This window comes from Corylus avellana, chromosome 2 (assembly GCF_965113065.1).
Source record: "Corylus avellana chromosome 2, dhCorAvel1.hap1.2, whole genome shotgun sequence".
Taxonomy (NCBI): Eukaryota; Viridiplantae; Streptophyta; class Magnoliopsida; order Fagales; family Betulaceae; genus Corylus; species Corylus avellana.
The window spans coordinates 6,383,121-6,398,543 of NC_142491.1; the positions used below are offsets into that span (position 1 = coordinate 6,383,121).

The 15,423-nt window shown below is 37.4% G+C and overlaps 2 protein-coding genes across 5 annotated transcripts; both read right to left on the minus strand.

Annotated features, from left to right (window-relative positions):
- Nucleotides 1-449: 449 nt before the first annotated feature.
- On the minus strand, nucleotides 450-3,671 carry LOC132187336 (protein FAR1-RELATED SEQUENCE 5). 2 transcript variants are annotated; one of them, XM_059601624.2, is made up of 5 exons: nucleotides 3,532-3,671; nucleotides 3,327-3,403; nucleotides 1,073-3,094; nucleotides 897-963; nucleotides 450-789 (listed from the first exon to the last, which is right to left on the minus strand). In XM_059601624.2, exons 2-4 carry the CDS (start codon nucleotides 3,361-3,363, stop codon nucleotides 953-955), a joined length of 2,070 nt encoding a protein of 689 aa, XP_059457607.2. In that variant the 5' UTR covers nucleotides 3,364-3,403; nucleotides 3,532-3,671; the 3' UTR covers nucleotides 450-789; nucleotides 897-952. The 2 variants fall into 2 exon arrangements, with proteins under 2 accessions (XP_059457607.2, XP_059457616.2); XM_059601633.2 differs by having other exon boundaries at nucleotides 3,498-3,671.
- Nucleotides 3,672-5,249: 1,578 nt separating this feature from the next.
- LOC132178568 (SNF2 domain-containing protein / helicase domain-containing protein / F-box family protein) lies at nucleotides 5,250-15,423 on the minus strand. Of its 3 annotated transcripts, XM_059591022.2 has the most exons (9): nucleotides 14,740-15,421; nucleotides 10,984-13,590; nucleotides 10,665-10,878; nucleotides 10,328-10,582; nucleotides 10,180-10,239; nucleotides 9,953-10,083; nucleotides 8,667-8,781; nucleotides 7,451-7,599; nucleotides 5,250-5,711 (listed from the first exon to the last, which is right to left on the minus strand). In XM_059591022.2, the coding sequence occupies exons 1-8, from the start codon at nucleotides 15,207-15,209 to the stop codon at nucleotides 7,453-7,455; spliced, it is 3,999 nt and encodes a 1,332-aa protein (XP_059447005.2). In that variant the 5' UTR covers nucleotides 15,210-15,421; the 3' UTR covers nucleotides 5,250-5,711; nucleotides 7,451-7,452. The 3 variants fall into 3 exon arrangements, with proteins under 3 accessions (XP_059447005.2, XP_059446997.2, XP_059447014.2); XM_059591014.2 differs by lacking the exon at nucleotides 5,250-5,711 and having other exon boundaries at nucleotides 7,174-7,599; XM_059591031.2 differs by lacking the exons at nucleotides 5,250-5,711; nucleotides 7,451-7,599 and having other exon boundaries at nucleotides 8,689-8,816; nucleotides 14,740-15,423.

Consider the following 15,423-nt stretch of genomic DNA (forward strand, 5'->3'; position numbering starts at 1 on the left):
GCCAAGTTGAAAGAGCAGGTCGTTTATTTGATGAAATGCCTGTGAGAGACGTTGTTAGTTGGAACAAGATGACTGCAAACAAGTAAGGTGGAGGGATCAAAGCCAAGCAAAAAGAAGAATGAAGAGGACTCATAGAGACATTAGTTGTGGTTCTTCATTAGTTGTCTAATGTTGCTTTCTGTTGTTAGTTTGCTGTTTTTTGTTCTGGTGGTGTTGCTCTAGTAAGAGCTCAGTTAGTTGATATTTACTTTTGTAAAACTTGTTTCCAGCTAATTGGCCGGAGTGATTTGTACTCGTGTTTTCTTAATGGATTGGAGCAGTGAGAAAGTTACAAAGTGCTCTATACATGTAAGCTCAATCTCTGACTATCTCTGGACAATTCAAGCAAAAGCCTTCACCACCCAGTTCACCAAATCGACAGTAACTAGTTTTTTACATAGACCGAAACAGAAACTTAAATAATGAGAATCATCTCTCATTTCTCAAACTTTGGCACACAACAAAAAAAATTTAGTCAAATATCCCACAAAAGATTTAGTCAAATATCCCACAACAAAAAAGATTTAGGGCAACTTGATGAATAAGTTGCCCTGAAATCAATCATGCACAATAGCATGCATAGGCAAACTCCGAACTCAAACACAACTAGAAAAAATCATTGCAACTTAAGGGAGCTTCATAGGCGTTGATCCTATCTACACCAATATCAACTGTAGACGATGAAGATACAGGACCTTGAGACATGACAAGTGTCATTGTCGAGGGATACAATATAGTTGGCAAATAGCACTGTAAATTATTCACAAATAAACAAAAGTTAAAGAATAGATATCTTCACTATTAATCAAATAAACACATATTACTTTGGTAGAGTATATGTTATAATGAAAATTTACCGTTGCTAAACTTTGTTGTTCTATCGACCCCAAGTTAGCTGGCATAAACTTTGTATTCACAATATCCCTATTGAAAAAGAACATTTTGAAAAATTATGTAGTCAAAATACATTTAATGTAAAGTATTATAAATTGAAAAAAAAAAAAAAAAAAAAAAAAAAGGTAAAAAAAAATACCTTCTTTATCACAATCATTATCCATTGTCAAAAGCTCGTGACGAAGGTTTTGTAAAGCAATGCTAAGATGTTCATATCTTTTTTTCGAATGGGACCCCAATTCTACAACATCATCGAATTCCAACTTTAAGCTATTTTTCATCAGGGTTGAAGAATTTTGTGTCTCTACTTCTATTTCATCACTAGCTATGCCATGTATAATGCGACTCTTGGCATTGATCGTCCATCTCTCTAAAACATAATGTTGGGGAATATCCATTATTGATTTCTTCAAAAAAACTTGAAGAATGTGTCTACACAGTATTCCAACAAATTCAAACATACGACATGTACAAGTCACTTTCTTCTCAAGAATTTCAAGTGTAACTTCATAAAATGGACTTTCTGTCCCATGATGGGCCACCCTATATATCTTCGTACCTCCTTCTTCCCCATGTTTAGATGAATTGTATTTTTGACTGTTAAATAGCTCTTCTTGAAACATCAAAAATGACTTTCTTGTGTAAACATTTGCCGCCTGAACTTCCATCTTGTAGCATGTTTTCAAAATTGGTCTAGAAGTTTTTGTCTTGACATCTTTTTCTTTTTCTTCCAGGTAACGTGCATCCAAGGCTTTCTCATATTGATGGACAAAGTCACGCACCATTGTGCTCGAACGAACATAATCTTTAAAAAATTTATTTATACTCTCACTCCGTTGAGTTGTAGACATGCCAGCACAAAATGAGTTTCGTAAGTAAGCTGGCACCCACTTTGCACGCCGCATATAGAGTTTGTTCAACCAATCATGCTCTCCCACTCCATACTTTCCTACAAGTTCTCTCCATTCTGTCTCAAACTCTTCAATTGTGAGCGTGCTATGAATACAATGGTTAAACTCTACTTGGAAAGATGAATACTTATTATATATATAAGCCAAATGTTCTGGAACTTTTTGTAAGATATGCCACAAACACAATCTATGAGTAGTATTTGGTAGTACCTCTGCGATTGCCTTACCCATAGCCTTGTCATCATCTGTGATAATTGTAAAAGGAGCACGTCCAAGCATTGCCTTAAGCCATGTTTTCAACAACCATGTATAAGATTCGACCGTTTCATTTACGAGCAAAGCACATCCAAACATCACAGATTGATGATGATGGTTAACTCCGGTAAAAGGAACAAATGGCATCTTATAGCGATTTGTCAAGTAACTAGCATCAAAAGTAACAGCATCTCCAAAATACTGGTATGCAGCTCGTGATCTAGCATCTGCCCAAAAGCAATTTCCCATGCATCCATTCTCATCAACATCAATTGAGAAAAAAAAACTCGGGTTTTTGGATTGGCTCTCCAAAAAATAATTATACATTCTTTGTGCATCTCCCTTCCCAAGAAAAACACTTCTTTTATTGCCCAAATAATTTTCAACATCTTTAGCAATATAGCCAATATTATAGTCACCACCAGATTCTTTACTCAACACCGACATTATTTTCTTTGGAGGTACACCAGACTCATTTAGTGTATCTATAAGACTTTTTTGGGCAGGTGTTACTACTCTATGCCCTCGAAGAAAACGTGTACTTTTAGGACTAAGAAGCTCATGATTATGTTCAACTTCAAACTTACTTATAGTCCATTTTAACCCAACTTTCTTTAAACTCATCATTGCTTTACATCCTATCCTTGTTTCTGCGGGCTCCGAATTTTTATGGATTTTCTTCTGATAACTTGTACGACGAATTCCTTCCCTCGAACAAACATAATCTACCCCAATTAATAACTTGTCATTCTTCGATAATCGAGTATGATTTTTTCTAATGCTAAAACCCTTTCGCCTTGCATAAGCATTATAACATATACGAGCATCTTCAACCTCATCAAATTCCAAACCAAGGCATGGTTCCAAAGGACCATTATATGAAGAAAAACTAGCATTTGGCTGCTTCAAATCATTCCCAAGCAAGATTATATTATTTTGATCTTCTATCATTTCATCATCAACACATTTTTCATCAATTAAATCATTATCTAGATCTGCAAAAGGCGTCATAGATGGTATAAGGAACTATAAGGATTCATCATTTTAGTTCATAAACTGAGCTGAGCTTTTGATAAGCAAAATTAAAATAAAATTAATAATAAATAAATATTTACAACTAGTCGCTATGAAGTTTTGCGAAACTGATGCAAGCAAGAATAACATATACGAGCATCACAACAAAAAGATCAAATATTTGATTATGCAAATTGAAGTTTAATAGCTCACCATGTAGTTGACTTGGATGTTCCTGAACTTCATCCATTCTTCAAATTCCAACAAACGCGAGCACTTTCCTTAAATTTCTACACAGACCCAAAAACAACCCAATCAATATCACCATAGTTCTACACAGACCCAAAAATAACCCAATCAATATCACCATAGTTCTACACAGACCCAAAAATAACCCGTAGTTGTAACAAATCTCAACCTTTCAGTGGCTCTGAGCAATCTCCGGCAGCAAGAAAATCGTGGCGTTGTTGTTTAAGGTGAAAGTTTAGGTTTGAAGATACGGTGGCCGGTGGGAGTTAGAACAGGGAGTGGGGTTAGAGAAGGGTTTTTTTTGGTCAAAACGAACGGTTTCGCATAATAATCTGGTGTTTTCATCACCATTCTATTTTATGCTTTTGGCTTAGCTGGCAGTTTATTATTGGATATAACAGGACATCAACAAGTCTCATAATTGTTCATTTGTCCTCTGTTTGGTTGTCAAGAAAATGAGCAATTTTATCAGTTTTCTTCTTCGTATTCATATTCTCCGAGATTGCTGTCTTGGACCCTCAGTTTGTGCTAAACTATGCTTTTCAGGAGCACCCGCTTGTCTTATGCTTCAGTCTACAGGATTTAAGGACTAATACTTTTCTTGAGCTCAAAGGGAAAGCTTCCCTATGCTCTCATGGTGAAGTTCCTGTTAATGATGTCCAGCTGGGAATTCCTTGTCCGAAGACTAAAGTTGTCATAATCCTAGATAGCTTTCAAGTGCCATTTTATTGTTGAAATTTAACCCCTTTTTTTTTATTTTTTTTTATTATCTAATCTAACGGTCTAAATGATACCACTTGATATATACATCGATATATTATTTAAAAAATTTAAATGATGTGACATTAATTATATCGTTAAATGCAACATTAAACCCGTTAGTGCCATTTATGCCTTTGGTTGGCTATTTACCCCCAATGATTTTTTTTTTTTTTTTTTTCTTCTAAGAATCCATTTGGCCTTACACGTTATAAGTGCGTTTTTTAAAAAATTGTAAAAAAAAAAAAAAAAAGGTAAATACATTTGAAAATAAGAAGAGAAAAAAAAAATGCACTTTTTAAAATATCAAATTGTAATTTTACTAAACGCTTAATTGATAAAAAAATCACTTCTTTTTCTTTTCTTTTTTTCCTTTTCTAACAGAGAGAGAGAGAGAGAGAGAGAGAGTCTTGGAATGCCTATTAGGGGTGTCAACCCGGTCCGGTTTCCCGGTTTTTGGCCAAAACCGGAACCGGAACCGGGGTACCCCGGTTCTCAATTTTGAGAAACCGGAACCGGAACCGGGACCCCGGTTAACCGGGGTCCCGGTTACCGGCCGGTTCCGGTATTACCCGGTCCGGTAACCGGTTTTTTTAAAAAATTGATTTTTAGGCTTATTTTAAGTATTGGGCCTAAAATAAGCCAATTTTTTTTTTCATAAGTTGGCCCATTTTTTTAAAAATCTATTAGTTTCTTTGTCTAAATTAAAGGGGCTTTGTTGTGATTGTTCCAAATAATTAAAAAATAAACCTTAAAAAGTCCAAAAATCCTAAAAAAATCATTGTTTTTGCCTATTTGGGCCTTAGAAATAAAAATTTAATTTTTTAAAATACCCTAAACCTAAACCTAAGTGTAAAAAATATTAATATATATAATATATATATTAATATATAAATATAATAATATATAAATATTATTAAATAAAATGGAAACCCGGTTCCGGTATTCCCGGTAAAAACCGGGTACCAAAAACCGGTACCGGAACCGGGGTACCCGGTTTTTAGATTTTTCAAACCGGAACCGGAACCGGGACCCCGGTTTCCCGGTTTCCGGTTTTCCAGTTTCCCGGTTTTCCGGTTCCGGTTCCGGTTCCCCGGTAATTTTTGACACCCCTAATGCCTATGGAAACAAGAGGAATAACAGTAAAATTAAGGAGACATCCAACTGTCTATTCATTCTTGTTTGTTTGAACTAACCCATACACAATTCTTTCACATATCCAAATTAGGGAAGATTCGAGTGCCAAATGCCCAGTGAATTCCAAGAGCCCAAGTGAGAAGAACACTGGAGGAACAAAAATAATTAACAAATCAAATAAATCATTGGAGCAATTAAAGTGATGAAATAGGCCGCCATATCCTCCAAAACGCAGAGCACCAGGTGTAGTTCTTTATCACCATCATCCTCCAATTTTCCTTGACAATCCAAAAAAAAACAAAAAACTGTCCGTGCAAAGAATAGGCAATTTAGGGCACTGGGTTTCTAGGGACCCCTTGTATGCAAGGAGCAACGAAGCATTAGAAATCAGACTTGGTTGTGCAGCAATAGTAATCACCATCTCTTGCGCCCCCATGCACATTGCAATTAGTGCTGTAAAAAAGAAAACCTGAAACTTTTTAACACTTTTTCACGGAAACATCTGTACCTTTTATTGCTTATTTCTTGGAGTTACTTCTAGATTTTTTTTTTTAATTATTATTATTATTTTTTTATGCCTTGCCTTTACTTGAAAGAAATTCATATCCAAATAATATGGCTTGAGTTCTAGAAGTAGAAGTGGGCAGCATGTATTGTACAGCAAATATACCATTTTGACATTATAATATATGGTAAGTAAATATAGGAATATTATTAAGAAAGATGGGAATGGCATAGCATAGCCCAAGTACACATGATTTATACAAGACATCCACCCAAAAAAAAAAAAAAAACGTATCATCTATATCATGGTGATGAAAGCATAGTACTCGTGCGTAAAATTTGAGATATATAAAAAGTACGGCTGGGCAAAAATTGCCCGCAGCGGACCTTACCAAGCTACCTGGTCAGCTCCCAACAAACTTCAACTCAAGGTCGATGAGGGTTTTCTAACTAGGCCAGGTTGGAATTTGAAATTGATTTTACCAAAAAAAAAAAATTTTGACTCAACTCAGTAACATAATTAAAAATAAGAATATTTGATATAAACATATACTTATTTTTAGAAAACCTATATCCCTTCCATGTGCCAATAGATCTTTTCTCCTCTTCTTCGCCTAACTACTCCCAACCTCCTTGATGATGTTCCCATTCCTAAATCTACCCCCGCCATCACCACCACCACCGCCACCAATCTCCATGAAGATGTCCTCAAGTCCCAAGAATTGTACCTAAACCATGAGGGCCCCCTAAATTAATTTTGAGGATAGAGGAAGTAGCTCTAGTTGGGTCAAAGGCAGGGTGATTTAGGGTTGTTTTAGGTGTTGGAATCAGGGTTTCTTTAGGTTTCTTTTGGGTTTTAGGGTTCTTATTTGGTTTTGGTTTTTGCGGGTTAACGTGGGCTTTTCCTATGTATACTATTTGTGTACCTAATGGCGCTTTGTGCTTTTTTTTATATATACAATATTACTCATAAAAAAAAAAAAAAAAACCAAAAAACTGTGCCGCCCGAAGGCCTTCCTTGCAATCTCCCAAATTTTGACAATGCATGAAATTTGACAGAGTTTGGCTCAGTTTGGAATCCATTTTCTGATCCAACCCCCCTTGGGTCGGAATTCGGAAACCACCGAATTACAACCCCAAGGGTTCGGTAACTAACTCTAATAAAAAGAATAGAAAAGAGATATAGCAACAACGGATTTTTGCTAAAAATTTGGCCATAGTAATAGTCATGTGAGTTGCAAGTTCCACACCTTGATATACATCATAAAAAATGCTGATTCTTCACAAATATATATATATATATATATATATATATATATATATATCCTAAACTCAGTGCTAAATTGCTGTGGCAGTGGCGGTTTTGACATTCATGGCAAAAATAACAGTAGTTTTGAACTCACAGTCGATAGAAGACAAAAAATTTCTGATACATAAATGTTACAAAGTCGTGAAATATTTTAGTACCATGAGGGCACCTAAGGAAGACAGTTTTGAAGACACAAAGAGGTCTTAAAAATAGAGAAAGCACCTACACTGAAATAACTTACTAACAAATTGCTTATTGTGAAATAATTGTATCAAGAAAGAATGAGAGTGGCAATGTGTCCTAGAATACTTCAACTTATCACTGTACAAAATAAATGGGTAAGTCATCACGACAACGTGGTAAAAAAAACTTCACAAACCTTTACTTCTTTGGGTTAGTGCGCACAAAACTAATCTGTGAGAGATAATTGCTTTCAGCAAAATCATGTAATGTACGATGAGCTCGTGGTCCCTCCCGATCAGGTTTTCCATACTCTTCCTTCAAGAGTCGCCTACGCTCATCAGCATCCTGAAGAAACATGAAGCAAAAAGCTTTATATTAAATGACTTACAATTTTTTTTTTTTTTTTTAAAAAAAAGAGAGTAGATATTTAGAAAGATAAAAAGGAAGGAAAAAATAAGAGAGAATAACGAGAGGACCAAGGTTTGTCTCTAAACATAATTAAAAATGGATCCTTGTCCAATAAAGATGTGAACCGCCATAATAGAAACAAAGTGCCATTTAATAAGATTGTGCCTTACTGGATGGCCAGGACCTAGAGAGAGAGCAATTTCAACATACGCCAAATGTTAAGAGAGACCAATTTCAATACTAGATTTCAATTCTAAAAATCCTGGTTCTTTATGACTGCTTCACATCAATAACTTGTTGATCATAGAACAGAAAGTATTTCTTCATTCCACTTCATGGAATCTGGTTAGATAGCTTAAATAAGAGATCAATACTTGAGGAAAAAAGAAAGTGAGTGTGTGTGTGTGCGGGGAGGGGGGAAGTGATCCCAATCGAGGTAAAAAAAAAAATTTGACAAGTAATTGACAAATATCAATAAAAGTGTAAAAGTGCCCCTAAAGACACAAGAAGTATACAAGAGAGGCACCTAACTTGAAAGAACAAGAAAATCACTATAACTAATTGTTAAAGGAGAAATATAGGCAGCTATCCAAAAATACAAGGTTTTGAAGAAAAATGACTTCATCTCCTCCAAAGTCCTTTCACGGTCCTCAAAACATCTGTAATTCTTTTATCTCTATTAACATATTTTTTTTTTTAATAAGTAATGTTGTATATACCAAAAAGCGCAGAGGGGTACCACTCAAGCACACATGACGTATATAAGAGAACGCCTAAGAAGAAGAAAAGGCACGTAAGCACCATCTTCCATACAGCAACACTCCGCGTACTAATAACATAAGGAGCATGGTACATGTATAACATAAGAAGCATCTAATAAAGCATATGGGGCGAAAGAATGTAAGTATGGGTCATGGAGCTGGATTGTTTACAAAAACAACATAGCTACACATCTTGCCTATAGCATATTAGTGATGCTAACATCAAGTCCCAGTCGATGATACCTGTAAGAACTCAACCATTTGCTCTTCAATTGTACCATGCATTGCTAAAGTTTCCACATGAATAGGACGAGTAGCACCCATCCGATGAGCACGACTTATAACTTGTTCCTCCATGCTAAAAAAGTTTCAACCAACCGGACAAGTCAATGTCTTCGGAAAAGACAGACCAATTATTATGTTAAAGAACAGTAGACAATCTATGAATTTGGCAGCAAATGTATAAATTGATGAAACAACACAATGAACCAAACAAACATTAATATTGATCAACCTAAGAAGACCAGCAAAATTTTGACAAAGAGAGAGGTGACTTAGGTAGTTTCTGATTTTTTTTTTTTTTTTCCTTTTTCTAGACCATATGTAACTCATTTAATCGGAATGAAATACGTTTTACCATAACAAATTATCTAACGTCAAAACAAATTATGATAACATCATTTGGTAAACACATAACTAGGCAGTACTAACAAAGTATTCTATACTTTTTACATAATATAACATTTGGTAAAAGTAAAATATTAGGAAGCATTTGAAGATACTAGGATGTGGTGGTTGTGAAGAAATGGCAATAACAATTTAGTGATCTTATCATGATGATGACTTATCAAAAAAAAAACAATGATGACTTATCAAAAAAAAACCAATGATGACTGTATAGACAAATAATAAAGCAACCGGGTGGTGGCGGCGGCAGCAAAGGTGCTGGGAATTGCTCCAACAGAATTGCTTCCAGCATCAGTAACAGTGGTGATGGCATTAGCATACAGTTATACTGGTAATAGTAATCTGGTGGTAATACTACAATGGTGTTCATGACCCATGGATGCCATGATGGCTGTCACTATGGTAGCAGAGAGATGATGATTCAAGCACAAGATGAGATAGTGGGGGTAGCAGTGCAGGTGGTTTGGTAACACGGATGAAACAATATAGAGTTGAACTTTTCTCTGGAACATGGGTAGAATGAATACCAAAATTCAAATCTATAGTTTTGGAGAAGTAATTAAATCTTACTTTTAAAATTAATGTAAATCCAGTTCGAATGGAAGACTTTTTACCAAAAAATGCACTCTAATTTCAACTAGCCAAATGGTGCATTATTGACTACAATGCATTTGAGATAGAAAAACTAGCAGGCCCTTAAAGAAGAAAGCTAAGAAAACCTTTTCAAAAAATATCAAAAATCTCTTTGAAATTGGATAATCCCTTTAAGTCTAGACACTCAAATTATTTAGAATAAAGAAAGAAAGAAAAAAAGTGCACACATGATCAAAACAAACACTTACCTTTTGTCCCAAATTGGTTCCATTAGAAACACATGCGTTACAAAACTTAGATCAAGCCCCAGTGCAGCACTACCATCCATCAAAAGCGCAATACAACTTGGATCATTCTGGAATGTGGTCAGTGCCTTCATCTGAACCAGTGAAAGTGCATTAAACCAAGAACATGAAAACAGATTTAGACAAATTTGTTTGGGGGGGGGGGGGGGGGGTGCGGTAGGGAAATGTACCTTGTTGCTAGAATGCATTGGACTATACATCCCAGCAAATTTAATACCTGCAATAGTTAACTGGCCACAGAAATGGGATTCATCAACCATCAATTGTATGAAAGGAACCACACAAAGCTGTGCCTAGTCTATGGTATACAACAACTACCTGCTGCTCAATGACATGAATATGCTCAAGGAATTGAGAAAAAATTATGACTTTCTCTGGGCTAAGTTTCTCAGTATTGGTGCTTGTTCTGGAGAAGTTATCCAGTAACAATAGCTTTGCGTCGCTCATATGAGATTTGCCCTCACCTATACAGTATCCAACCTCCCTATTACCTTCCAGCAAAGCGTTCAACTTCTGTACAAGGTAAGTGACCTTACTGCTAGAAGTTGATTGCCAATCAGGATCCCAGTTATCCTGTATAAACATATAATATATATTGGTAAAAAAGGAAGTAGAATTTAGACATAATTCAAGTTTTCCTTATAGCTAAACCTGCCTGTTTGTATGATGGTTGTAACTCAATAAGATCTTTGGGTACAGGCCATTTTGGGTTAGGATTTTCTGCCCGGGTTAGCACATCAGGAGTTTCCATCTCATATAAATTACCACATCCAGGATAAGTACACTTTTCACTGTCCAAAGCGACACAATCAAGGCACAAAAGATGCCTACATGGCGTAATGGCAGGTAAACGGCACCATTCCTGGCATCTAAGAAATAAAAAGGTAATTGGCAATCAGTGATTCAAATGCGATTTAACCATTTTAAAAATAAAAAAATAAAAAAGCCACATGAAGCCTCAAAAGACATATTACCTGACACAGTTCCCACCACACAGGAGGTGGCTTTTTATATGAGCATACTCTTCTGAAGTAGGATCAAGACCCTTTTCAACTAAAACATCCATTGTTTCCTGAATATCTTCACCAGCTTCTGTCACTTTAATATGTCCGGCCACACAACAAGATAGCCTGACATTTCTGACAGTTGCACTTCGAAATTTCCACTGCTTGGGATTCAGTAGACTCTCAACATGAGAAGGATCATTCCAGTCAGCCATTAGTATATTGCGCCGCACTGTAACTACTAGTTCATTGTAACTTCTTGCGTGTTCCTCAGTAAAATTGAGAAAAGTAACTTTCTTGATGCAGGGTGGAATACTATGCAAATCCATCTTTCTTGCACTAATCATGCACTTGTGAAGTAAATGCAACAAACGTGACCGTCCCTCCTCCATCCCTGCTTCAAACGGCCTAAGAATTCCAGCTTCCCATGACTTCTGATTCTGTCCAAATGCTTCCTCGTGAAGGAACTTAAGCAACGGGTGAAAGTGTGACAGTTGACTGTTGGGAGTGTTAGGCGTTGGAGTCCCCGTTAATATCCACCGATTTGAAGCCACCAACGAAACCGCCAATTGCAATTTGTTTGTCAAGCTAACACTAGAGCCAAGGCTGTGTCCCTCATCTAAGATGACTCTAAGCCAATGCACTTGTACCAATACACTTTTCTTACGTGGGCCCCACTCTGCACTTAACCGATTAAATGTAGTTATTACAATATCATAATCCCAAGCTAGACTATGTACAGCAGGCTTCCTATGATCAGTCCAAACAAACACACGTAACTGACGAGGACTGACATGCTTTTCAATTTGAGTTTTCCAATGATCAACTAGATTTGCTGGCACAACAATTAACGTAGCTCTGGACAAATATAACCTGACAGAATCCAGTGGCACACAAAGAGCAATCCTGAGAGCAGCCACATCAAAGACCAAGTTGTCAAGATCTCGCGGATAATACCACCTACAAATACCTTTTACTTCTCTCTTTATGAGACCAAATGCTTGGAATATTTTATAGAAGCCATGGGCATTTCCCACAGGCACAACAGGAGTGCCTAAGTAAGGACTTTGTAGGCCAATTGATTCCATTTGTGATAGTTTGTTCAAAGGAAGCTTAGCCAACCAAGTTAAGGCTTTCTTTGATTCATAATTTATCAAATGATAATGCTCTCTAAGCACACTGGTGAAAAATGAAACATTCTGTTCTTCACCCCCAGAAGTTCTTTGGGAATAGAATCCTGGTAAATATCTTATTCGGCTGCAATTGTCCCAAGATTCTTCAGGAACACTACAACTCTGGTATAAAAAATCAGGGTTCATGCCACAAAACCATGCTGCACTAGCATCAGCTACCCTAGTTTCTCCAAGCTTCCGCCACTTGCGACAAGCATCACATTGTACCCAGGTATCATTATACTCGAGATTATCTGCAGCAGCACCCCCAGGCCTCTTGCAACCATTTAATACTCCATATAACCCACCAACTTGCTTTTCTTGAGAGCAATGTTCAGGATCAATAGAAGTATGCTTCCTTTTACTTGAATTTTTACCAAGCTTCCTTTCTTTAGGAAAAACAGTTTCTCCTTCATATGGAGAAAAAAGATTTTTCTTGATGCGTACCAAATCTCTAGAGCGTCGAACCATTGACATTGCTGGCTCAGAACATGCAGATATAGGTGATTTCTTTCCTTTACTAGTACTTGACTCATCAAATCCTGCAATCTGTTCATCAAAAACTATTAACCTGGCTCTTTTAGTCGAGGAGTGGTTCAAGTCCTCCATGCCTCTCTGAGCATTCTGACCTACATCCTTATTGTCCACAAACATGTTACCACCGGTGATATTATCACCACTGAGCTCATAATAGCCACATCTCTGGTCACCATTATGTGTACACCAGATTACTTGTACCCCTTCTGGTGGATCTGCTAACGTTCCTTGTGTCTTCAAAATAAGGGAAAGAGCAGTTATAGTCTTGCCTAAGCCAGGTTCATCACAGAACATACCCCCACGAAAATCTTTGATAGTGGGAGGTATCTCAGTAACTATTTCCCCTGAAACAACATTTACATAAAAACTAAATCCATCTTCAGTTGAGAGAGCCCTGAATAAAGGATGTGGCAAAATTTCAGCATTGCGCTCACGCTGCAACATCCATTGGACTGCCGCCTGCTGATGAGAAAATAGTTTTAATTTCATACATGGCATGACTAATGCAGCCAAGGATCTCAGATGGCGACAGGTTGCTGCAACCCTATACAGGTCCATCGGGCCAAGTGTAGCTAGTATCTTAATCAAAATGTCATCAGATACATCCCAAACACCAGATTTATAAGACTCATTTATTGGTATAATTCTTGAAGAATCAGGCTGTCTCTCCTTCATCACGCTAGGTAAGCTCTTAAAAATTTCATGAAGTTCAAATAACCTTCTTTTTGAAGAATCAGTGGCATTGTAATGCAGTTTACAACCAATAACATGACAATCAGAAAGATTCCAAATGCTCTCATCAGCTCCATGAGCTTCTATAAAATATTCTCCACGAGCAAGCATTGACTTTCTCTCCCCCCAGTCACAGCTGCAGAGAATGTTATTGTACTATGTCAGCAAGGTAGACTCACAAAGGGCTTCCAATTTAATTTATGTTGCTAGGAAAAGAGGAACAGTTAATAATGCATCTACGAGGGTCTATTTATTTTATGGAAACAAATACAACTAGAAGGACTACCAGTTGGATGCAACCAAAATAAGGCATTTTCCAAGAAGTGATTTTAGACACACCATTACATAATTGTTATTCGTAATAGCCATTTCACTACATTAAATCTCCTTCAAGTATTTTACTTTTATCACTTCTGACATTTGTCTCGCTCTATATTACTCCTTGCTATAATTTTCAGAAAAAAAAGAAAAAAAATCTGTGTACATGATTGAACATAACGAAATGCAGAACCTTTCAAATGAACCAAATGTCTTAAGAGGGAACCCCAACAACGCGTCTCCAAGAACAAGGATAAAATGGACCAATGGTCCCAATAACAACGTCAAAAGCTTAAGAACTGATTTCTCAATCAATCTAAAATGCATTGGCCTTTCCTTGTTGAACAGGTCAGTAGTAACCAAATTTGAAAGAAAGCAATTCATGAGTCAACCAAATTGGCTGATACTGGACTCATACAGCAGTCCAAGTGATCCTGTACCCAAACAACTTCTCAACTATGATTCATTATCACACATAAGAGGCCACATTGGCTGCATAACAGAACTAGATTCTCAATCCTACAATTGCCCACCACTTCTCCCTACCACCATATCGCAACGCCTCTTATGTCTTAAACCCTAATCCACAATGTGAACAAACCTTACAACTTGGGCCAGTTCCAGACGGAGACAAAACCTTATCTATATATATTAGACTACCTGAAACTCGATATCCATTTCGACCCTAAACTCGAAACTTATCAATCAACTGACTAATAACGTCCTAGCAAATCTTTTTTGACTAGTAAGCTACACACTTATAATATATATAAAATCCTATTGCTATTTGATTCAAATTTTACCAGCTCGGCATTTACTGCTAAGAGAGATTCAATAAATTAAGTAAAGAAGAGTACTTGTCTCTTAAAAGAATTAATTTGATAGTTTTAATTTGTTTTTTTCTTAAAGTGAATTCAACAATGCATACACAATCACCGAGTTTCAACAAATGAAAATAGCACCACACCTCAAGTGCCTAAAAAGCGCGCCTGCAATCCCACCGGACCGCGGAAACTGCCATCCGCTCCACGCCACGATCGGCACGTACACGTCCACCAGCACCACCGCCCTCACCTCAACATCACCACCACCGACCCAAACCACGCGGGCATTGACCTTCACGCACCTGTGCGTCACCAGAGCGTGCAGCTGGTGCACCACGCTAATGCTGCCGCGCACCTGCCCTATCTTCCTCACCTTCCTCCTCCTCTTATCCACAACGACGCCGGCCCCCTCGCATTGCTCGGAACCTGAAACTACCGAGAGCACGACGCCATTATGGGACCTGAACCCGACCTCCGAACCGTCCCCGAATATTTCGCAGCGAGTGTTGAAACGCAGCGTTTCGGGGCTTAGAGGCGGAGGAAGATTGACCGCGAGAACGGCGCACAAGTACCCGCAGAGTTTGTGGTCGAGAAACGAATCATCGTCGTCCATGGGGATTGAGAGAGAATTAGGGTTTTGGATTTTGGGAATTCGAAGAAGCGGTTTATTTAGGTATAGTTTGGATCCCAAAGTGGGAGGTTGTTTTATAGGGAGGGGTTTATGTTGGGATTTTCGGGTTGAAGGTTTAATGACCGTTGACTTTAGGAGTCTGTGGATTGAGGAGGTTACAGAGTGCACGCGTTTCTTGGAATTCTTGCTGCGGCCG